Source organism: Vigna unguiculata, chromosome 4, assembly GCF_037176805.1.
Source record: "Vigna unguiculata cultivar grain cowpea cultivar isolate G323 ecotype 2 chromosome 4, ASM3717680v1, whole genome shotgun sequence".
In the NCBI taxonomy this organism is placed as follows: domain Eukaryota; kingdom Viridiplantae; phylum Streptophyta; class Magnoliopsida; order Fabales; family Fabaceae; genus Vigna; species Vigna unguiculata.
The window spans coordinates 11640148-11665059 of NC_140795.1; the positions used below are offsets into that span (position 1 = coordinate 11640148).

Sequence of the window (24912 nt, forward strand, 5' to 3'; positions counted from 1 at the left end):
GGCCTATTAGCTCAGTTGGTTAGAGCGTTGTGCTAATAACGCGAAGGTCACAGGTTCGAGACCTGTATAGGCCATTTGGTTGTGTATAAATCCAATTATTTTTCCAATAAAATATGTTAAAGACCAATTTCCTAATTAGATACCAATTATTTTGGTAGTCAAAATCTTGGTAGCTAATGTTAGTGACCAATTTATAAATCAATTCATAATGTAAACTATTTTAATTATCAATTTAGAGACAAATTATAATTTTTTGGAATTATTTTAGTTGTGAATATTTTTTAGTTTTTAAATTGGTACCTAAATTGGACATTATATAGTGACTAATTATTTTTTGTCACTAAAATAGGTCATTATTCAAAGATTTTCTTGAAGTGTACTACAAATTTATAAATTAGATACTTCATTGATAAGTATCGTAAAATATCTTAAAGTATCGGATACGGATACGTGTCAGACACAGATACTTGACTCAAGTTAAAGTATCGGTGCATCATAGTCTACAAGTGAGAGTCTTGTTGTGCTGAATTAGATTCTTGTGGGATTCAAGAGTCTTGGAGTGGTTTTTGGGTTTTCAAAAGTGTAATCTTGTAAGGATTTTGTAAAAATTTTGATATAGTGGAAAGTCAAGTTAAGGTTGCCTTAAGTAACAGGATGTAGCTATATTATGAGTGAACCAATTTAAAAATCTTTGTACACTGGTTTGATTCTTCTTCTCCTAATTGATCTTGGATAAAATCTTCAAGAAAATCATTTTAATCAATCTTTTTGCATAATCTTTAACGTAATTTGTTGTTAAAATGTTGCTTATATTATCAATTGGAATTAATCTTGTTTGACATTTTGATCAGATTTTAGTGTTAATTGCATTTTCTGCATAATTTATCCAGTTTTTCAACCTGTTGATCTTGTTTCTTAATTTGATGAATTATATTGATCTCATTGTGTGCTTCTTTGTTAAGTGATTTCAGTCTGTTGATTATTTTTTTTAACCAGTTAAAATGTATGTTCTAGGTGTGATAGATTGCTAGAAACTTAGCCAATTGAATTCAAACAAGAGATTTTTAAAAGTCTAAAATTGAGCCTACTTTTCAGAAAGAGTCAATTCAACACCCCCTGGTTCTTTGGTAAGAACATCTTTTACATCTTTCAAGGAGTGTTGAATGAAATTTACCTATGTATGTCTTGAGTAAGAACCCAATTATGCCAATGACACAAAGTTTTAGGAGAAGTTTCAGCTTAATAGTGAAGAGAGATTTACTACATATGAAAAAACTTGTAGAAACAAAAATACGTCTATACATTGTTTTATGTTTTTTTCTAATTGGGAATGACTTTGTTTAGTGGATAAACACAATTATTGTCTCTACATTATCGAATATATAGTAGGTGAATATGCTAAATTACAATCTTCTCGTCTTCTTTTCTATGTTTGTTCTCTTGTATGAGAGTTGGGACAATCCTATTGTCCCTATTCATTATATTTCTTTTTATTGATAAAAAAATCATAAGTTATATATACGGATGACAACGGGTTGTGTCGGACACGAATAGTATCTACCCGCTATTTGATCCACATGTAAAATTGTACTCGTTACCTACTGCATTACTCATTGGATACCGACATGAAAAACCTGTGGATTTTTTTTCAGCTTGCAGGTACCCATTCACCAGTGCAGTAAGGGCTTTTTGCCCCAGTTATTTTCCTCATTTTGCCTCGGGTCTAGAACCGAAGCATATTGGGGTGAGGCCAAAAGGTACCCCCTTTTGGCCTCGGTTGTTACCCGAAGCCATAGAGTCCCTTTTATGCCTCAGTTCTAAATGAACCGGAGCCATAGGGTTCCTTTTCTGCCTCGGGTCCACGAGAACCGAAGCCATATGGTAAAAATATTTTTTTTAATTAAATTTTTTGCGGCACAGCACGCTCCTCTGTTCATCATCATCAATCGTTTTCTCCTTGTCCTCCCTTCTCACAACACAATCAGGATGATTACCATTCATTTCTTTAGCTGCCGCAAACCAATTCCTCCAGTTATCACCACCTTCCCGCAACACTCTCATTCGTAGAACCACCACCTCAACATCACAACAATTCCAACCTGCAAACAAAACATACAAGCAAAACACCAGAATCACAATTCCATCCCTGCAATACAACATCACACCGGATCAGAACCCCCGTCCCAGCACAAAGCTCTCACGTTTCATCTTCCCCAATCGTTCACACCCAAGAACAAATTAGAAATAGAGAAACAGAGAAGAAAGAAAATCGCCGGAGACGAAGCCATCGACGAACCACCACTAGCATTACGATCAACGAACGACTATCGCAGCGATGAATGCGAACCATTGTCGCAGCGATGAACACAAACCACCACTGCAAGCCATCATCGGCGCCGCTGCGACGAACAACGAAAAGACTGGAAGAGCTCACCAGGAACCATGAACGCGAGAACGATTTCTTCGTCTCAGCGACGACGATCTGGATCCGCGATTGGGGCTCGCGATTTTGGTCCTCAGGTTCGATCAGGTCCAATGACGGTGGCTTTCTACAGCGGCGGAGATCTCAACGGTGGTTCCTCTAGTGGAGCGCCATGGCGATCTTGCGAAAGGTGCTGCCATGGTGGATCACATCGCCGCGTTGCAGATCTGGTGCCCTGTTTTCGCGTCGCAGTGGTGGCCGGTGTTGTTGCTAGAGTTCATCACCGGTCAGAATGGGTGCGGCATAGATGGGTGGTGATGTTTGCTTTGTTCATGCGTGAGGTGAAAGGGAGAGGGGATCCAGGAGACTAGCGAGATGCAGAGAGAGATGGAGAAGATGCAACGGCGCGCCAGGAAGAAGTAGAGGAGTTCGCGTTTTTGTGCCCTAATTAAACTATATGGCCTCGGTTCAATTAATAACCGAGGCATATAGCCCTATTTGGCCCCGGTTCAGTGCCACCCGAGGCCAAAGACGTAACGGCTAGTGGCATTTTTGAAATTTTTAGCCACGTTTTTGGCTGCGGGTCTGTTCAATCGAAGCATATAAGCACCTTTTGGCACCGGTTTTTTTTTAACCGAAGCCTATAACCCTTTTTGGCTTTGGGTTTTTCTTGAACCGTGGCATATAAGTTGCCTGAAATTGCAAAAATGCCACCGCGCCGTTATATGTTTCGGTTCCTTGCCAACCGAGACCTATAAGGCGAGGTAAAAATGCAATTCTGCACTAATGATTGAACACTTGCAAATATTTTTAAAAAAATCATAAGCTTTTAAATTAGATCCAAATTAAATTGGAAAGAAAAAAAAAAGTGGTGCAAAACAAATAAACATTGGTATAATGAGTAAATAAGTGCCTAACATATAAATGAAAAGTGGTGTAGAGATTAAAACAGGGATGCTCCAAGTAAAAACTTGCCCAGACCCAATTTTCTCCTATTCTCTCGCAAACAAAAGCCACTACGGTTTCCCTTCCACCTTCATCTCTGCAAGCCACCACGATTGCAATAGCATGTTCTGCCGTCGTACGCCCCACAGCCGGCGAGAAACGCCGTTGGAAACGTTGGTCACCACTAGAGGAGTCGGTGGTGAGAGCCAAACAACACAGCGATCATTGCAATGACCCTCTGCCCGCCAACCGCTCCCACAATTCATCTTCTTCGTCATTTCTCACGAGCGAGAGAGAAGCCTCACCGTCCCTCTACGCCATGTTTGAAACCTCAAAGTGAAAATCACCGTGAGCCACCATCTCTCATCGTAATATCGGAACTTTGCAAACTCCTCAATCGGAACGTCAACACCTCAACTTCGAACTCAAAATCTATGTGATTCGAAACGCCAACGCCATCGTTTAATTTGCCCCAATTAATATTTCCAATACACTTTTATTTATTCTTAATAATCTCTACAACCGAATTAATTCTCCTTCATTGAATTACTTTGAAATGTTTGATCAAAATTGAATTAATAGTGACTAATCAAGTTAATTGTGATAAAAGGATATTTTTAATATGACTAATTTGATTGCTATAATTAGAGTTAGTTCATTAATAATTAATTTAATTATTATTATAAAATGGAAACTTCTATTGTAATTTATTCTGATTCAATTAAAATAACGTAATACAGATATTCCTAATTTAAATATAATTAAAAAAGGTAAACTGTATTGTAATTAATTTAATGTTTAAATATATATGTTTTGTTTTTCAAATTTAAGTTTTTAGTTTGTCTTCTAAAATTGACATATACTTTTTAGTTCCCGTATATCACAATCTATACTTTTAACCATTTTTCATAGTGTTGTTTGTAAGATTCACTTTATTTTCTATTTCTTTTCTGCCTTAAATCTTAAGGGCTTATTTTAATCAGATGGGCCTAAGGCTGACTCATTGAGTGCCAAGGTTCCCTAAAGTAGTCAAACTTCCATTCTGGTTTCACTTTCACGAAATAGTGTTCACTCCTCACCTTTTCTTCCCAACAGAGAGCTCTGCTAGGGTTTGGTCCCCTCTTTGTCAAGCTAGCGCTAAACTCAGCTCTACTTCTTGTAAGTTAACTCTCAGCTCATACTAATTCCTTTCTAAGTCTCCTTTTCGACTTTTCGCAAGAGGTCCACTATGGTAACCTAGATTCTTTTCTGTGTTGCTGTCCACTTCATAAATCTGCTCCTGGAGCTATTGGGTTCGTTGGCTTAAGGGTCAAAGTCCTATATTAGCCCGTTTCTAGGTAAGAGAAGTTAGGGCTTTGCGTTTTAAATCATATTTTAGCTGTTCTTGGTTATTTTTCGTGTCTTGGCATGCTTGGGTGAAGTCCTGATGGTATGAATATGAAATGTGCGATTAAAATGTTTAAACGACTGAACTGAGCACACGCGAACAATGGAGGGTTCTGGTTTTCTCGCCCAAGCGAGCATGTCTCGCATAGGCGAGATTAGTAGTAACTTGCCCTGGATGCCTACGCGAACTGTCGCTCAGGCAAGTAGCTCCTGTTTTTAGCGAGAGTCCATCTCGCTTAGGCGAGGAGGTCTCGCCTAAGTAAGAGGACATGAAGGCTAATGTTCCCATCTCTCGAGCCTCGCGTAGGCAAAAGGAGCTCGCCTGAGCGAGAAGCACCTCCCGCCTGAGCGAGAGTTGGGCGAGATAGCGCTTGGTTTATGTTTCTTTCTTTGTTTTTGGGTGTTTGTCACATGCTTGATTGGATTGTTATGTTAAAGCATGAGATGAATGAATATGCATGAGTAAGGGGAATTTTCGGTTGTGAATGATGCAGTTGGTATGATCTTAGTATGGAATATGGATGAATGGTTAGTCATATATGTGATCATGGATTGGGTGTTGTCGCAACCGGGATCGCGACGAGACGGCGAACCAAAAAAGAAAACAGGTTTGAAAAAAAAACTTGGAGTCGCCACCATAGTTATTCTGGAAAACTATGGAAAACCATAAAGATAAGACAAGTTTGCGAAAAACTAGATTTTGGATCCGGGAGTCGGTTACGCGTAGGGAAGGTGTTAGCACCCTATCGCGCCCGCCCGAGGGCGGTACCTTTAATTAAAAATGCAAAGTTGATGTTGTTTTCAAAATATTAATTTTCCCCAAAAATAATAAGACAAAGATGCTAAAGAGAAACAAAAATATTTTTTTATTTTTTGGGCCCGACAAGGATTGACCTTGGTCCTACGTATTCTCATTCAAAATGAGAAATCAGGGTTACGTAGTTCTTTAAAAAGATATTTGGAAAACTTAGTTGAGAAAAAGATTTAATTTTTTTTGGGAGGTAAACCTGACAAGGACTGGCCTTGCTCCTACGTATCTCACGGTGGAGAATCAAGGATCACGTAGTTCTTAAAAAGCTTGTTTGTTTGAAAATGTTGATATTTTTATATTTTGAAAATTTTGTATTTTTTTGGTATTTTTGAATTACTTGAAAATATGTGTCACACGACGCGAGCGGTTGGACAGACACTAAAAGAGAAAGAAAACATTTTTGGTATTTTTAGAAAATAAGTGTCACACGATGCGAGCGATCGGACAAACACAATAAAGTGAAAGAGAATATTTTTATTTTTTAGATTTTATTTTTTTATTTTATTTTTTTGTGATTTTTAATAATTTTCAAATATTTTGTTTCTTTTAAAAATAAAAAAAATAAATAAATAAAAGGATGAAATTATTTAAAAAGGATGGTGCATGGATAACATGGGAGGTGCATAAAGTTAATGAGGTGTGTGTATTGAAAGATGGGGTTGTAGCGAGTAAAATATAAAACCAGTCTAAAATAGGAGTAAAAAATGTGTGCAGGGGTGCGGGATTAGTAATTGTGAGGGTGCGCAAGGAACAAAGGTTGGCCAGCCCAAAGAAACTCGCGGGTGTGTAGTTGATATTGGGGGTGCGCGAGAAAAACCACGCAGACCCAATTTTAACACACAAGAGGGTGAAAGTGTCAAAAAATGGTGGTGCAAGGAGTGAAAGTGGGCTAGAATGTGATTAACCTAAACCCTAGCAGCTCCTGGATCAAGAGGTAAGCCCTCTCTCTATCTCTCTCGACGACACCAAGACCCGCGCCAGCGCCCACTCACCACCTTCACTGTTGCATCACCACGCCACCGCACCATCACACGGCTAGCTTGCCAGCAGCGCCCGTTGACGCCGGAGACGTCGCCCTCGTTCTCGGCGGCTCAACGATTTGTTCTCGCGCATGCGTCGACTCCAACCCTGAAAGATCGTCACCTCGTCACCTCGCCACCATCGGCCACAGCCGTCGCGGGCGACACCGGTGTCCACCACGGTCGTTGGCGACGAGAGCCTATGCGACCTTCACTCTCCTTCCCCTCATGCGCAACTCGAACTGCTTCCGCGTGAACTCCAGGGGCACTGCCATTGGTGCGCGTACTCCGTTCAAGGCTCCGAATCGCTGGTGGCCTCACAGTCGGCGAGGGTTTCTACTCCCTATTCATCTCTCTGCTGTGATTGGTTGTGACTGGTTGGGAAAGATAGGAGAGTCCGGTGCTGTTCGGGATGTAACAGAACACGAAGAGTGGTGGTGAAGTGTCAGCTTGATTTTCTGATTACAAGTCAAAGGTGATGGTGTTTGTTGGTCATTGTGTGAGATGGGTTGGTTTGTGATGAGGTTGGGTTGCGGCGTGAAGGAGGTGATTGAAAGGTTGTGAATCTGCGGTTGAGCGTGTGGGTTTTGGTTTTTGGGTGTTTTGCTGAGTGTTGTATAACAGCGACTCGAGAATGATGAACGATGAAATCTGAGTTGGTAGCAGTGGGCGTATATGTTGTTTTTGGTTTTTATGCAGGTGAGTGATGAAAATGAACGAACAAGATGACAGTTGGGAGCGTGTATTGTTTGCAGGTTGAAAGTGATGGAAGAATGATGAAGAAAGATTGGTCTTGGATGAAGGTATGAATCTGTAGATGAAAGCCAAACTCATAGCTCATTCGTGTGCGAGAATATGAACGAGATGATGGTGAAAACAGGTCCTAGAAATGTTCACAGCTTTGGCTATTTCGTTGGATATGGAAAATGACGAGGACGAGTGCATGATGATGCTGGTTTTTTATTGAAGTTGTGTTGTGATAGATGAAGTTAGATACTTAAAGCATGTTTCGTTTCCTGGCACTTAACAAACGACGCAAGCACAACATACTATGAAACTCGACAAACCCAACAACATGCGCGCATCATTTCACACAAGCAAGCATTTCTCATTGAGGATGAAAAACACCAAGACAACATATTCATTGAATTATTCAAGATAGAGTTCTTACCTCTTGCAACCCCTACCAGAGTTGAGTTGGTGGCTTCAAGTCTTTTCTCTTTTCTCCCCTTGGCTCGCTTCCCCCTTGTGCCACGAAGTTTTTTTTCAAACGGTTCTCCTTTCTTTTTTTCTTCCAAAATCTTTTTTCCGCCCTATATGAACTGTATTTTTGAAATGGTATCTTCTCCCCCTGCGAGTGAGCTGCCCCTTGTGCCAGAGTCCCCTTTTTCAAATGGTTTGACCGTTGTTCTTACCATGCCAGTTTCCTCTTTCGCTCATATTCTGTGCTGGTTTTAGAAAAGGGTCAAAAGTGAGATGCAGGTTAGCTTCTGCCATTCCACCGGCGCTGCCACGCAGTGATACACCTCCCCACCATTTCCTTTCTCATGCCAAGTCTCAAAAGTGCAGAGAAGGCGTACCATTGACTTCCATTTTACTTTTTCTCATTTTTATTATTTTACCCCTTTTTTTTTATATTTTTTCAAAAAGAATAAAACAAAATAAAATAAGAAAAGTAAACAAAAATATTAAAATTTAAATTAAAAGTTTAAAGATAAAATTAAATAAAATAAAAAGGATAAAATTAAATAAAATTAAATAAAAATTAAAAATGGGATGAAAGTAAAAGTAGGAATATATCTATATACAAATCAATGTTCACTTTTTTCTATTTTTCCCTTCTCCTAATTATTTTAAAAGAAAAAAATTTTTATTTTCTTATCCGGACGAAATTGGGTGTTGAGAGCTGCTCCTCTTTACTTAGATTTTACCGATAATATGAAAATTAACTTTTCATAATATCATAGTAAAAGATAAGTAAAGATAGAAACACTAATTTCGTTCGGGTTTTGACAAGGAAGAAGGTGAATAAAAACTGATTTAAAGAAATGTGAAGACCAATTCTAAGAAGAGGGCCAACATCCAGAAAAAGAAGTGGAGTCAACCAAGTCTTTTTTCAGAAAGAAAGAAATCACTGACCATTTTATCAGAGAGGGTCATGATGTCAAACAAACTTTTAAAATTTTGTCTTCTTCTCCTTTTTTTTCAAATTTTTTTTTGAAATTATGTTGTTGTTTTTTTTTTCTGAAAGTAAGAATTTTTCTTTTTCTCCTTTTTTTTCTATTTCGCTTCATCTTGAGAGTTTTTTATGTGCTTTCATGTTTTTAAACATTTTTTTTGGAATTTTATGTGTGAATTCGACCATTCCTAAGGAGAGGGTTTCTGTGTAAAGAAATCGATAACCATTGCCTTGCAGAGGGTCTCGATGTAAAGGAATCGATGACCAGTCCCACGGAGAGGGTCTCGATGCAATGTTGATTTGACCATTCCAAAGGAGCGGACCTACATCTGGAAGGATTCGATGACCATTACAAAGTAGAGGGTTTTGATCTGTCAGACGATTTAGCCAATCCTAAGGAGAAGGCATAGAAAACGATGACTACTCTCACGACGAGGGTCCCGATACGACACATTGGATTTGACCATTCCAAAGGAGGGGGTCTTGATGTAAAGAAATCGATGACCATTGCCTCGCAGAGGGCCTCAATGCAACCAAGAAATCAATGACCATTGCTTCGCAAAGGGCCTTGATGTGAAGGAATCGATGATCAGTCCCACGGAGAGGGTCTCGATGCAATGTTGATTTGACCATTCCAAAGGAGGGGGTCCTTTTCTGAAAGGAAAATCCTGAGGTTTGATTTTGATGTATCGACAAACATCACAGGAATGCTTAACATTGGCGAAACTTGTGCAAAACACTTGTCCTGACTGAACTTTTGAGTCCATTCTTGTAACATGATGAGATGCATGAATGCATGGATAAAATTCATGTGAAGCTTTTTTTTTTATTTTTTTATGTGATGATGTAAAATGATGAGATGGATGTATGGGTAATATTCATGTGAAGCTTTTTTTTTTTGTTTTTTTTTTCAAAGATGCTCTTGTTTTGGAATTAGTTGTCAACGTTGTTGTCAAATCCAAGGCATGTTCAAGTCACGTTTCTGATATTATGTTCAAGCAAAAATAGTGGGGGGTGGTGAAAGATCCTGGTGCACTTTGCAAAACTATGAGTTTAATTTCTTCCCTCTTTTTTTTTTTTTTGCGCGTCATGCAAAACATACTAGCTCGAACTCACGAATGAATGAGGGATAGGAACCAATTTTGTAAGAGGCTGAACAATTGTTCAGGGGCAACATTTCTGGTGGTTAGGTTAATACTCGAGAAGAAACATGCAAGGTTTAAAAATTGCCCCAGTTTTGTTGCGTTGGGCAAGAGCGTAGTTTGATGAGACGGAAAGGACTGCCCCAATTTGAATCTTTTCCTTAACTCATATGCTGATGGGAAATTTTTTCTCCATTTTTTTATTTTATCGTCAACCTCTTATTTTGGTCCACGAGTTAAGCTCATGAGAAGATCAAGACAAACATTCTTTAATCGATGTGGACTTTTCTTGGCTTGTAGATTGGCTAGGGGTTAAGAGGTTTATGAAAGAAATGGTTAATAAGGCCCAAGTATGAGTTTGCAGGTATTAAGTTTGGAACAAGAATCATTTGCATGACACCCTGTAAGCCTTTCACTTGGAATTTCGGTGTATTCCATCATCTTTATTTTCACTTTTCTTTTCCTTTTTCACATCCTTCATGTCTTTTGCATTGTTATCACTTTGTGATTTGATTTTTTTTTTTGACATGCATTTCTAGATTTCCTTTTCATTGATCTGTTTGAACACCTCTTATGTGTTTCGGGTAACTTGACATGTTGATGATTCTTGTTCAACGATACTGAAAGAAATTTTTATTTTGGCTCAAAGGGGGTGCAAATGGATATAGGATTTTTTCTTTAAATTTTGGTAGGGGAAGGAGGCCACACGTCATTTCAAAGTTTCTTCACCTTATTTTCACATGAGCTTAACTCCAAGCCAAAATTTGGCAGCATCTAACCCATTCCACTTTCATCTTCTTTTCTTCTCCCATATCGCCTCTGTAGGTTTTTCGTTCTAACAAACAATCCCTTTTTGTTCTTCCCAACTTGTGGCTTTGGCCTATTGTTAGACAAGGTCAACTAAACAAACCTGCCACAGTACACTCCTCTTTATTTCCTAGGGCAATCCTTTATTTTAGAGGGAAGTGAACGAATTGGGGGTTCGAGCAATATGAATGCAGATGCTTCAACAAGAGATGAATGCAAGTTATGCTTAAAGTGACAAACCATGGAAAGACTTTCCCTTCTCCCCACTTTTTGTATTTTCATTCCCTTTTTCTCCTCATTTTTTGAAAATGCCATACACTTGACAACTTTATTAACAACAAATTCCAAAATTGATTTCATTTTTTCTTTCTTTTTTTCTTTTTTTTTTATTATTTTACTTCCACGACACCCTTTAGAAGCGAGCCTGCTCTTAGAGATCATACCTGTGATGCCTCATTGGTATGTATATGGCTTTATTCATCTTTTATCCTCTCTTTCTCTTTTTTTTTTAGATTATCTGTTACTGATTCTCTTTACGAGCTCAACATGACATCAATTGTTTCAAATTTATGGAGAAAACCAAATTATATTTATTGAACGAAAAACAAAGCAGAGTACAACAAACTTTGGGTACAATGTCGGTATCCCCTAGTAGCGTATCCTATCAAGAAATCATTATGCATAAAATTTCTTGACCGCGTCAGAATTGACCGGTAACGGTAATTCCTCCTCATCCATCCTTGTAAGAATTAATGCCCCACCAGAAAATGCTTTCTTCACCACATATGGGCCTTCATAATTTGGAGTCCACTTGCCCCTGTGATCCTTCTGTATAGGCAAGATCTTCTTCAAGACTAGCTCGCCTTCATGGAACTCTCTAGGGCGCACCCTCTTGTCAAACGCTTTTTTCATTCTTCTTTGGTATAACTGTCCGTGACACACTGTTGTTAGCCTCTTCTCCTCAATGAGGTTGAGCTGGTCAAATCGAGCTTGAATCCATTCAACCTCTTCCAATTGGGTCTCCGTTAACACTCGTAAGGATGGAATTTCTACTTCGAAAGGTAGCACTGCCTCCATTCCGTATACCAGAGAGAAAGGCGTTTCCCCAGTTGATGTACGTACTGAAGTACGATACCCATGCAAAGCGAAAGGAAGCATCTCGTGCCAATCTTTATACGTAACCACCATTTTCTGTACAATTTTCTTGATGTTCTTATTAGCAGCCTCGACTGCCCCATTCATCTTTGGATGATAAGGAGAAGAATTATGATGTTGGATTTTAAATCCTTCACACAATTCAGTCATCATTTGATTTTTCAGGTTGGTGGCGTTATCAGTGATTATCTTGTTGGGCAATCCGTATCTGCAAATCAGCTCTCTTTTTATGAATTTAGTCACAACTTTTCTTGTCACATTGGCGTAAGAAGCAGCTTCTACCCATTTAGTGAAGTAATCAATTGTAACCAGTATGAAGCGATGTCCGTTTGAGGATTTTGGCTCTATGGCTCCAATAACATCTATCCCCCACATCGAAAATGGCCATGGTGCAAACATTAAGTTTAAAGTAGTGGGCGCCATATTGATATTATCTGCATATTTCTGACACTTCTCACACTTCCTCACGTGCATGCAACAATCACTCTCCATGGTCAACTAAAAGTAACCAGCCCTCAAGATCTTCCTGGCCATTGAGTGCCCATTCATGTGTGTGTCGAAGGTGCCTCCATGAACTTCCTCCAATATGGACTTGGCCTCTTTTGCATCCACGCATCGAAGGAGAACCATGTCATGGTTTCTTTTGTACAACACATCCCCACTTAAGATAAAACTTGTAGCCAACCTTCTCAGTGTCCTTTTATCATTCTCAGATGCTTCTTCGGGGTATTCCCTGGTTTTTAAGTAGCGTTTGATATCAAAATACCAAGGCCTACCATCTGATTCTTCTTCAATGAAGTGACAATATGCTGGCTCTTCGTGACTCTTCATTTGGATCATTGGCAGTACCCTATCTTGATTAACCTCGAACATCGATGACAAAGTAGCCAAGGCATCTGCCAACTGGTTATCTTCTCGCGGAATGTGTTGAAATTTAATGGAATCAAAATACTCCACCAACTCCATGATATAAGCTTTGTAGGGAATCAACTTCGGATCCCTAGTTTCCCATTCCCCTTTTAATTGATGGATAACCAATGCTGAATCTCCATATACATTCAAAATTTTCGCCTTCGATTCAATTGCGGCTTGGATGCCCATAGCGCAAGTTTCATATTCAGCGATATTGTTCGTGCAATTAAAACACAGCCTTGCAGTCATTGGAATGTACTGATTCTCTGGAGATATCAGTATTTCCCCTATACCATGTCCTATGACGTTAGAAGCTCCATCGAATAATAACGTCCATGTCTTTCCATTTTGCTCTTCCTGATCACCTTCAAACAAGGCCATGATGTCTTCATCGGGGAATTCAGGCTGCATTGATTGATAATCGTTAATGGGTTGTTGAGCCAGATATTCAGCCAGAGCACTACCCTTGATAGATTTCTGTGTGACATATATAATGTCGTATTCTGACAATAGCATCTGCCACCAGGCTATCCTTCCAGTCAAAGCGGGTTTTTCAAAAATATACTTGATGGGGTCCATCTTGGATATCAACCAGGTAGAATGACTCAACATATATTGTCTTAGACGATGGGCAGCCCATGCCAATGCGCAACAAGTTCGCTCTAAAAACGAGTATCGTCGTTCGCATTCTGTGAACTTCTTGCTCAGGTAGTATATGGCATGCTCTTTTCTTCCAATTTCATCATGTTGACCTAACACACAACCCATTGATTCGTCCAATATAGTCAAATACAGGATTAGTGGTTTCCCAGGTTTAGGTGGGCGTAAGACTGGAGGATCTTGAAGATATTGTTTAATTTTGTCGAAAGAGTCTTCATTCCACTTGACAGCCTGATTTTTACGCAATAGCTTGAATATTGGTTCACAAGTGGAAGTCAACTGGGAGATGAACCTAGCAATGTAGTTCAGTCTGCCCAAATAACCTCGCACCTCCTTCTCCGTATTAGGAGTAGGCATTTCGATTATCGCGCGCATCTTGTCAGGATCAACCTCAATCCCCTTTTGACTGACAACGAAACCCAACAACTTTCTAGATTTCACACCGAATGTGCATTTAGTCGGGTTTAGTTTAAGCTTGAACTTCCTCAATCTCTCGAACAATTTCTTCAGGTTGAGGATGTGTTCTGCTTCTGACTCGGACTTGGCGATCATATCATCTACATAGACCTCGATTTCTTTGTGCATCATATCATGAAAAAGCGCCACCATGGCCCTTTGATAGGTTGCTCCTACATTCTTGAGTCCGAAAGACATGACCTTATAGCAAAATGTTCCCCACAATGTGATAAATGTTGTCTTTTCCATATCTTCAGGTGCCATCTTGATCTGATTATATCCCGAGAAGCCGTCCATAAATGAAAATAGTGAGAATCTGGCTGTATTATCCACTAATGTGTCAATGTGAGGCAATGGAAAATTGTCCTTTGGACTCACATGGTTCAAATCTCGAGAGTCAACGCACATCCGAACTTTGCCATCCTTCTTAGGCACAGGTACAATATTTGTCACCCATTGAGGGTATTTTGCCACAACTAGAAATCCAGCGTCAAATTGCTTTTGCACTTCTTCTTTGATCTTTAATGACATCTCTGGTTTCATTCTCCTTAGCTTTTGTCTAACTGGAGGACATTCCGGCTTGAGTGGAAGCTTATGTTGCACTATATCAGTATCTAAGCCAGGCATGTCGTTGTACGACCAAGCAAACACATCCCTAAATTCCTTTAGTAAAGCACATAATTCTTGTTTCACTTCTCTCTTCATACTAGTGCCAATTTTCACTTCTTTCTTCTCATCCTCCTCTCCTAGGTTAAGTGTTTCAACATCCTCTTGATGGGGTTTTATTTCCTTAGATTCTTGTTCCACTAATCTCATTAGTTCAGGGGAGGGTTCCGGATCATCCTCATAATCACCTTCCATATTATCGACAGGGTGCTCAAAATTAGGGATATCGACATTGTTATTTTCAAAACATTCATTGTCATATCTGCATTATTCGAATTTATAAAAACGATAAATAAACAAATGATAGTGAAAAATGCAAAACAAAAAACGAAGGTAGCAAACACAAATTGATTATCATGCTGAGCATAAAGAAAAAGGTGTCAACCCGTTAAGTCATGAATCCTAGAGCTCCGGGCAAAGCAGTAGGATTAATTAAAAATATTACATTTTAACCAAATTAAACATCACAGGTAAATCCAAAGTCTCCCAATTGTTGAGTGGTGCATCTGAAGTGTATGGCTGCACAAAATTTGAGCTTTCCCGTTCATCTTCATCGTTGACAGCTGCTATTTGGCTAGCGTTGATCCATCCGGCACTGTGGAAGCTCTCTTTGATATCGCAAATGCAGATCCTTTTTGACTCCTGCTCTTTTCCCTGCATGCGAGCCAGATTGCGTTCTCTCCTTTCTTCCATCAGCCTCCTCTTGTCTTCTCGAGTAGGCTTGTATCCCAGGTCGTATCTATTCCTTTTCTCAATGACCTCCAGGGGAAATATCAATACTTGCTTGTCCTTGCCTAGCCCTTTTCCGTATTCGTATCCCTCTTTTAGCATGATCTTGGCGGTCATAAGGGAGGCACGAGACAATTATGGGTTCATCGGATATGGCTTTACATAGGTACTGCCCACAATTTCCAAGGACTGGAAAGCTGTCTCAAGGGCTTCTTCTGCTACTTCAATATATCGAGAGGACGAAGGTCCACTCACCAAAATATCTTCCTCTCCTGAAACTATCACTAGTTTATCACCCATGACATACTTCAACTTTTGGTGCAAGGTTGAAGGCACCACACCTACTGAATGAATCCAAGGGCGGCCCAACAAGCAGCTGTATGTTGGGAGGATATCCATTACTTGGAAAGTTACTTGAAAGACGCACGACCCGATTTGGATTGGCAGTTCTACCTCTCCCATCACTTCTCTCTTGCTCCCATCAAAAGCCTTCACGATCATTGTGCTTGGTTTCATGTGAATACCTTCACACGGTAGCTTTCCCAATGTCGCTTTTGGAATTACATTCAAAGAAGAACCGTTGTCGATTAATACTCGCGCCACAACATGATCCAGGCATTTCACAGAGACATGAAAGGCCTTGTTGTGTCCTCTCCCTTCAGCAGGTATCTCCTCGTCAGTAAAAGTGAGGTAGTTGTTAGCGGTGATGTTGCTAACAATTCCCTCAAAACTGTCCAGAGAAATATTTTGTTCCACATGTGCTCCACTGAGTATCTTCATTAGTAGCTTTCTATGTGAGGTTGAATGCATAAGTAAATCCAAAAGAGAGATCCGAGCAGGCATGCGATTCAGTTGCTCGACCACTTTATACTCGCTCTGTTGTATGAATTTCAAAAACTCACTAGCATCTTCATTAGATATTTCTTTCTTGTCGTCTTTTCTCAGACCTTCATCAATTTTTATCATCTTCATCTTCAAGAATTCTTTAGCATTTTTGGTCATCATCGATTCACTATTACCTACACCATCTTTCATCAAGATCGGAGGTGTGAATATTCGACCACTCCTAGTCATTCCACCGATACCCAAAATGTTTTCAACCACTGGCTCCCCACTAGTAGGCTGACCTTCTATTCGCTGCTCCCCACCCGACACACATGCACCATATTCCCACGGGACAGCTTTCTCACTCTTGTAAGGAAAAGAGGATGGTGCTTGGATAGTAATGGGTTGCCTTTCTTGCATTGCTAGTGTAGGGGTGGATCTAGTGAAATGAATCACCAATGGCTCTGGCAAAGTCACATCGGGTTTTCCGCCATCTTGTGCAAATACTTCCTCCTCCATACCCTCACGACATACTTGCACCAAATTTCTGTCGAGCAAATTTTGTAAAACATCCTCGAACTTGGTGCACTCATCGATAGAATGTTTAACACCTGGATGGAATCCGCATTTTTCACTCAAGTTATATCCCCCTTTTAACAGACCCAATTTCAGCAATGTCTCAAAAATAAACTGCTTGGAGCTTTGGATTTCACTCACATTCCTTACTAGCTTGTGTTCCCTATCCTCGACGACATTTGTCGAAGGATTCCCATGTCCAGAAAGAGGATTCGCTTCAACACTAGGTTTGTCTTCGTGAAACTTTACCCACCCTGAGTTGATTAAAGCTTCCATTTTGTGTTTGAGGGCTACACACTTCTCAGTAGAGTGTCCAACTCCCCCTCCGTGATAATCACATTTAGCATTTGGATCATAATTCTTTGGGAACGGGGGTTGCACAGGCTTCATCGGACAAATTGCCACCAAGCGCTTTTGGAGAAGATGCGGTAACAATTCCGTATACGTCATAGGAATTGGAGTGAACTGAACAAAGTTCCTATCTTGATTCCTCCTCACATTGGTGTTTTGACCTACATTTCGGTTGAAACCTGAGTTAGGTTCGGTTTTCCAAGCATTATTCGGGGCATGCTGTGGTTGATAAAGATTTGACGCTTGATAAAACTCTTGTTGCTGAGGTGGTGTTTGATGAACAGACACTGCATTGGTCACATAAGGAGGTTGGTTCAAGTGTGGTCGATAATTGTGAGTAGGACCCCGACTTTCCCACGCTGGCATCACTGAGGTTGTGTGTGCTTCCACTTCCTTCTTCTTTCCTGGATGGAAACCGGGTTTCTTAGAAGTTGCAGCCGCGAACGGGCCATATGCAATTTTTCCACTCTTTAACCCGATTTCTATCCTTTCACCAATAATAATGATATCAGCGAAATTGGAAGACACATTACCCAACATGTGCTCATAAAATGGTGATTGTAGTGTGTTTACAAACGTCGCCACCATCTCTTTATCAAGTAGTGGTGGCTCAACCTGAGCAGCCAACTCTCTCCACCGTTGTGCATATTTCTTGAAGGACTCAGTATCCTTCTTAGCCATATTTTGCAATTGCAATCTATCCGGCGCGCTATCCGTGTTGTACTTATACTGCTTCACAAAGGCGTCTGCCAAATCCATCCGGGAATGAATTCGAGATGGCTCCAAGTGTGTATACCAATTTAAGGCAACACCAGCCAAACTATCTTGGAAGCAATGTATCAACAACTTGTCATCATAGGCATAAGCAGCCATCTTTCTACCGTACATTTTCAGATGGCTTTTAGGACACGTGGTACCCTGATACTTTTCAAATTCTAGGACCTTGAACTTACGTGGTATCATCACACCAGGAACCAAGCTTAATCTTGCAACATCACCGAACCCATAGCTTCCACCACCTTCAATGGCTCGAACCCTCTCTTCAAGGATCTCAAGCTTACTCTTAGCCCCATCAATACCGGTGGACACTACCTGGGCCGTAGCGTGTGGTATGACCTTAGCCAAAGCATCTTCGTCAACAGACTTTGGTGCTACAGTCACCCTTGGTTCTGCGAATGTGATTGTCTCCTTCATTCCTACTCCCGTCATGGGTGTCGAGGCTAATATCGGCCCTTGAGTATTGATCGGTAGTGTATTGTTAGTCACAGGAAAAGAAAAGGAAGTTTGCTCTGCCTCTGAATACTCTCCAACGGGTGGAGTGTACCCCGGGGGCAGACCGTACATTGGGAATGGGATTGACATGCCTTGTGCGTTCTGGACTTCATATCGTGGAACCTAAGGGTGAACATTTTCCTCAATCCTTGCAGAGGAAGCTTCTCCCGAAGCCTTCAGCGACTTTAAGGCCTCCAGGATCTGGCCCACTTGATCCTTCAGCTGGTTAATGTCGGCCTTCACAGCTTCATGAGCTTCTTCCCAATCTTCCATGATTCTATGGTTAGCTCGTGTGCGGTAAGGGTGTCGTGGAAATTTTGCCGTTGTATTTGCTTTTGCTCTATTATTTTTATTAAATGAAATGAATTATGAAAAATGAAAAAAATGAAAATGAATGCAAACATTTATCTTAGCCAGAAATTTTAAAGCCGTGAGAACCTTGAGGTAAACATATCATAGAAATTAACATGAATCTTAGTCCATCACATATTGTCAAAACAACCCGATCATCCACAAGTCTTTTACATTCATTACACGAGAAAATAAAGAAAAACTATTCTCTAGCCCTGGCTATCATGTTCTTCATCTCCCTTATCAATTCCTTATAATGACTAAAGAACGCCTCAATTTTCCTAGGCGGATTGAATATCGGTAGTGCAGCCTCTGCTTCAGCCAATAATCGCGGAATATCTTCGATTATTCCATTTGCAAGGGAAGCCAGCTGTGAGAAACATCTCCTCCAATGTTCCATGGCCATCTCCTGCTCGACTGAGTATTCATTCATTCGACTTATCACCTCTTCATGTTGCTTCTCCAATTCAGCTCTATGCCAACGTTCTTCATCCATCTTCACCTCATAGGTCGACACCATTTCCCTCATCTGTCGTTCGACCTCACTGATCCTAACTTGAGCGTTGTGCAACCGCTTTAGTGCTTCAGTCTTCTCTCTCTTAAATTCCTCACACATTTGATCTCTTTGGCGCTTAGATGTTGCTGCTGCATCTCTCTCTCGGTCCCTTGATTTTAACGCGGTGTTGGCTGCAGCCAAATCCTGTTTAACTCTGAAAGCATGATCTCGTTCTTCTCTTTGTTTCCTAAGAATTCCTTCATATGCTTTTGTCATTTCCTCCTTATCACGCCTCAGATCCACATACTCGTGTCGGAGACTCTGAAGCTCATTAATTAATTTGGCATTTTTGAGTTTCATCTTCTCCATCTCCTCTTTCAACACCCTCATTTCCTCGGACTCAGCAGGTTCTGACCGCTCAGGTAGGATATCTTCTCGTCGGTTACCCATGGCCTTAGGTCCTTTTCTACGCGCAGGACCTCACCCCAAGCACTCCTAATTCGTCGAATTAGATCGAGGGAAATTCCTTCTTCATAATAAGTCCAAACGACAACCAAAGATTCTGGAGTTGGGGAGCTCTTGATCGGACACCCAAATTGTCGTTGAGCCAAGACAGGGTTATAATTCATGCAACTTCTAGTGCCTATTAGGGGGACGTTAGGGAAAATCCCACAAGAAATGACACGTGACTTTGGCAACCCCGGGACACACCATCTAATTCTTCCCCCATTCAAACTCGCACAAAACTGGGCCCATTCCTTCGCCCCCCGAATTTCAATGCCGCTAGGTGGTAACTCTCCAATAAGACATTCAACATTCAATGTACCTAGACGGATTCGAGATACAAACCACACATACAACACAGGTACACAGCATAGCATCTTCTTCCTCTTGAGTGTGTGGCATAGGTTCAAACTCCCATACACATCAGCTAGAACCGCAGCGACTGGACTTTCTGAATGAATCTTGTTGGCAACAAACACATCGAGGGCAGTTTGATCAACAAAATTCTCCATGTTAGGGAAGAGTATGACTCCATAAAGTGTGAGAGCCAACACATCCATGAACGTCTCCCCAATTTCTTTTTCCGCCAAACGACGTAGATGCCCTTCTAAATATCCTTGAGGGATCCCCTTCGAGTTGCCCTTGGAGACCATTTTACCCTCCAGCTCAACAGGGTGTACCTTCAAGATTCCAGCCAACGTAGAGATAGATGCATGTTGCTCTGAATGTCTGTAAGGGACTTTATCTTCCACTGACAAGCCCAAAATTTGTTCAAACTCTTCTATTGTTGGTGCCAATTGAAAATCCTGGAAGGTGAAACATCTGAGTGGCGGATCATAATATTGAGCCAGAGCAGTGACGGCCGATGCTTGGACTTCCACATTCAACAACCTCAATAAGTTCCCATGCCGCTTCTTGAAAGCATTCTTCTGTATAATCTTCATTTGTTGCACTATTTCCCTTAGACCACTCAAATTATTGTCTATAACTTTGATAGGTAGCTTCTTCTTCAAGGTATCTGACCCTAAATTTCCCCCGACTCGAAATTCCATGTTAATTTCTCTTGTTTCTCACAAATTCAATCACGACCTTAAAATCTCTGACCTAGAATCACAAAAAATGTTATGACATGTTATGACAGGGTACATGTTATGCATGAACAAATAATCAAAATGCATGTACAATGATGCCATAACAGAATGTACAAATGCATGACTTTATCGCAAATCGGAATAAAATGAGAAAGGCGAGATGAAAATTAAGGTAATGCACATGCCTCCCTTTGTGCCTTAACAGAAGTTCGACGCCTAATGGTTCTAAGCTAAAATACATGCCTCACCAGGATTGTTTCTTAATACTTAAAGATCAAGGTCACTGGAGCAATGGCCCACTTCCTGGCATTTCCCACAACAGTTGGTAGACAACAAGATGCGGGAGTACCAACGAAGCAAACAAACTCTAGCTGGGGTTCTCACAATGACCACTTGGGAAGTTCATCCACTGTGGCATTGCTACACAATCCCCTCTAATTCTAAGTTAGACAGACCCGGGTGTAGGGCCCCACTCATGTAATGCACAATGTGTGTGTGTGAAGGGAGAATGATGCATACCCAAATCCCCACCTGCAAAACAGCTAGAAAACTTCCCAGGCAAATATTGCAATTTCAAAATATTATCAAAATAACCAAAGTAATTCACACACAATTAATACAAGAAGCAAATATATACAAAAAACATATAAAGACAAGAATACACAAATAAAAGAAAAGGGGAAAGAAAACATTAGGAAAATCACATCAAGTTTGCATTTCTAATTAAATGGCTTGACTCTCTAGCGTCCCCAATGGAGTCGCCATCAGTCGCAACCGGGATCGCGACGAGACGGCGAACCAAAAAAGAAAATAGGTTTGAAAAAAAACTTGGAGTCGCCACCGTAGTTATTCTGGAAAACTATGGAAAACCATAAAGATAAGACAAGTCTGCGAAAAACCAGATTTTGGATCCGGGAGTCGGTTACGCGTAGGGAAGGTGTTAACACCCTATCGCGCCCGCCTGAGGGCGGTACCTTTAATTAAAAATGCAAAGTTGATGTTGTTTTCAAAATATTAATTTTCCCCAAAAATAATAAGACAAAGATGCTAAAAAGAAACAAAAATATTTTTTTATTTTTTGGGCCCGACAAGGATTGACCTTGGTCCAACGTATTCTCATTCAAAATGAGAAATCAGGGTTACGTAGTTCTTTAAAAAGATATTTGGAAAACTTAGTTGACAAAAAGATTTAATTTTTTTTTTGGGAGGTGAACCTAACAAGGACTGGCCTTGCTCCTACGTATCTCACGGTGGAGAATCAAGGATCACGTAGTTCTTAAAAAGCTTGTTTGTTTGAAAATGTTGATATTTTTATATTTTGAAAATTTTGTATTTTTTTGGTATTTTTGAATTACTTGAAAATATGTGTCACACGACGCGAGCGGTCGGACAGACACTAAAAGAGAAAGAAAACATTTTTGGTATTTTAGAAAATAAGTGTCACACGGTGCGAGCGACCGGACAGACACAATAAAGTGAAAGAGAATATTTTTTATTTTTTAGATTTTATTTTTTTATTTTATTTTTTTGTGATTTTTAATAATTTTCAAATATTTTGTTTCTTTTAAAAATAAAAAAAATAAATAAATAAAAGGATGAAATTATTTAAAAAGGATGGTGCATGGATAACATGGGAGGTGCATGAAGTTAATGAGGTGTGTGTATTGAAAGATGGGGGTGTAGCGAGTAAAATATAAAACCAGTCTAAAATAGGAGTAAAAAATGTGTGCAGGGGTGCAGGATTAGTAATTGTGCGGGTGCGCAAGGAACAAAGGTTGGCCAGCCCAAAGAAACTCGCGGGTGTGTAGTTGATATTGGGGGTGCGCGAGAAAAACCACGCAGACCCAATTTTAACACACAGGAGGGTGAAAGTGTCAAAAAATGGTGGTGCAAGGAGTGAAAGTGGGCTAGAATGTGATTAACCTAAACCCTAGCAGCTCCTGGATCAAGAGGCAAGCCCTCTCTCTATCTCTCTCTCGACGACACCAAGACCCGCCCCAGCGCCCACTCGCCACCATCAACGACCACCTTCACCGTTGCATCACCACGCCACCGCACCATCACGCGGCTAGCTTGCCAGCAGCGCCCGTTGACGCCGGAGACGTCGCCCTCGTTCTCGGCAGCTCAACGATTTGTTCTCGCGCATGCGTCGACTCTAACCCCGAAAGATCGTCACCTCGTCACCTCGCCACCATCGGCCACAGCCGTCGCGGGCGACACCGGTGTCCACCACGGTCGTTGGCGACGAGAGCCTATGCGACCTTCACTCTCCTTCCCCTCATGCGCAACTCGAACTGCTTCTGCGTGAACTCCAGGGGCATTGCCATTGGTGCGCGTACTCCGTTCAGGGCTCTGAATCACCGGCGGCCCTTGTGCCAGAGTCCCCCCTTTTTCAAATGGTTTGACCGTTGTTCTTACCATGCCAGTTTCCTCTTTCGCTCATATTCTGTGCTGGTTTTAGAATAGGGTCAAAAGTGAGATGCAGGTTAGCTTCTGCCATTCCACCGGCGTTACCACGCAGTGATACACCTCCCCACCATTTCCTTTCTCATGCCAAGTCTCAAAAGTGCAGAGAAGGCGCACCATTGACTTCCATTTTACTTTTTCTCATTTTTATTATTTTCACCCCTTTTTTTATATTTTTTCAAAAAGAATAAAACAAAATAAAATAAGAAAAGTAAACAAAAATATTAAAATTTAAATTAAAAGTTTAAAGATAAAATTAAATAAAATAAAAAGGATAAAATTAAATAAAATTAAATAAAAATTAAAAATGGGATGAAAGTAAAAGTAGGAATATATCTATATACAAATCAATGCTCACTTTTTTCCTATTTTTCCCTTCTCCTAATTATTTTAAAAGAAAAAAAAAAATTTCTTACCCGGACGAAATTGGGTGTTGACAGGTGTGAACATGAAAGTTATAGATTGTTGAAAACATGATGTTAGTTTGGTTAGGACGTAATTCCACGATAATTTCGTGGTGGTGCCTCATTTGGTTGGGGTGTAATTCCATGAATCTCTAGCTGAGATCTCATGGTGGTGCCTCAGTTGGTCGGGACGTAATTCCATGACCCTTGTTAGTGAGAGTTCATGGTGGTGCTCCATCTATATAATTTAGTAAGGATTCAAGGTAAGGTTGTATCCTGACACTAAATAGTCAGTTAGTCTCATATAGAGCGTACTGACTCTAGTGGTGAGAGTAGCAGGAGGCCTGAAACTCATTAAGGACTAACCTTATGTGGGGGAGGAAACATTGTAACATTTAGCTCGGTAGAGCAGGGAAATCCACCACAAGTGCAAACATCCGCTGAATCTAAGTAATTATATCTATTCGGATGAGTCGTGTCTGAGTCTTAGTGTATTGTTTGCAAGTCATAACATGATTGGTTGGCTTATGCATCTTGGACTTTGAAATTTCATGTAATAGTATGATCAACTGTTTTCTACTCTAGCTTACCCTTTTTGCTTGTTTGATTGCTATGTGTGGTTCTTCTCTTTTGCGATGATCATCAATTTATTGATGTGAGCAGAAGCGAGAGGTACTCGTGGTCAACAGGAAAATGATGATTCTGCTGCTTAGCTTCGTGGGATGGTTTTCGCTTCTCTGAGTCTTATTTAGGGTCGTGGCCCATGTATCACCTTGTTTTGAGTATTAATTGTTTATTGTCAATTCTTGTACTTAATTTTGTATTGGCATCTTGATATGCCTTGTTTTTCCTCTAAGTATTTTGGATAATTATATGGAGTGGCGTTATACTCCGAATCTTCGCTCTTTATATTATATTGTGTGACATTTCATTTAATTGAATTTAATTATTAAATGGGACGTTACATTGTTAACCCAATCACGGAGGATTTTATTATATGTGTAAAAAAAAAGGTTACTAAGTTGACATTTATAACTGGACAGAGTAAAGTCTAGATTTTTTTCTTCTAAAAAGGTAGATCAATAAATTTGAATTAGTTCAATTTACTTTTTGGTGGACTAAAAAATTTATAATTTCTCATAGTTGATTCAGTTAAATATATTTTATTCTTTAAACTTATTTTATGTATTTATGACAATGTAATTAAAATTTATCGTATTGCTTCAACTAATTTATCTATAGCAATATAAATAAAGTATTTCAAAATATTATTTTAAAGATAATAAG

General features: G+C 40.1%; 1 protein-coding gene, 1 long non-coding RNA gene, 1 other non-coding gene and 1 pseudogene across 3 annotated transcripts; 2 read left to right on the forward strand and 2 right to left on the reverse strand.

The window, feature by feature from the left end:
- TRNAI-AAU (transfer RNA isoleucine (anticodon AAU)) lies at window positions 1-74 on the forward strand. Its single transcript has one exon. It is a non-coding gene; the product is annotated as a tRNA-Ile (tRNA).
- An 11312-nt stretch (window positions 75-11386) lies between these two features.
- LOC114180484 (uncharacterized) lies at window positions 11387-18250 on the reverse strand (annotated as a pseudogene).
- Window positions 18251-19546: 1296 nt separating this feature from the next.
- LOC114180485 (uncharacterized) lies at window positions 19547-20716 on the reverse strand. Its single transcript, XM_028066799.1, has one exon. It carries the CDS (start codon window positions 20714-20716, stop codon window positions 19547-19549), a length of 1170 nt encoding a protein of 389 aa, XP_027922600.1.
- Window positions 20717-22601: 1885 nt separating this feature from the next.
- Window positions 22602-24584, forward strand: LOC146886791 (uncharacterized). Its single transcript, XR_014994161.1, has 2 exons — window positions 22602-23154; window positions 24289-24584. It is a non-coding gene; the product is annotated as an uncharacterized LOC146886791 (long non-coding RNA).
- Window positions 24585-24912: the final 328 nt, after the last annotated feature.

What these genes read in the sequence shown, in the direction of transcription:
- LOC114180485 (XM_028066799.1), bottom strand. Translation starts at nt 20,716, where the DNA reads ATGGAATTTCGAGTCGGGGGAAATTTAGGGTCAGATACCTTGAAGAAG.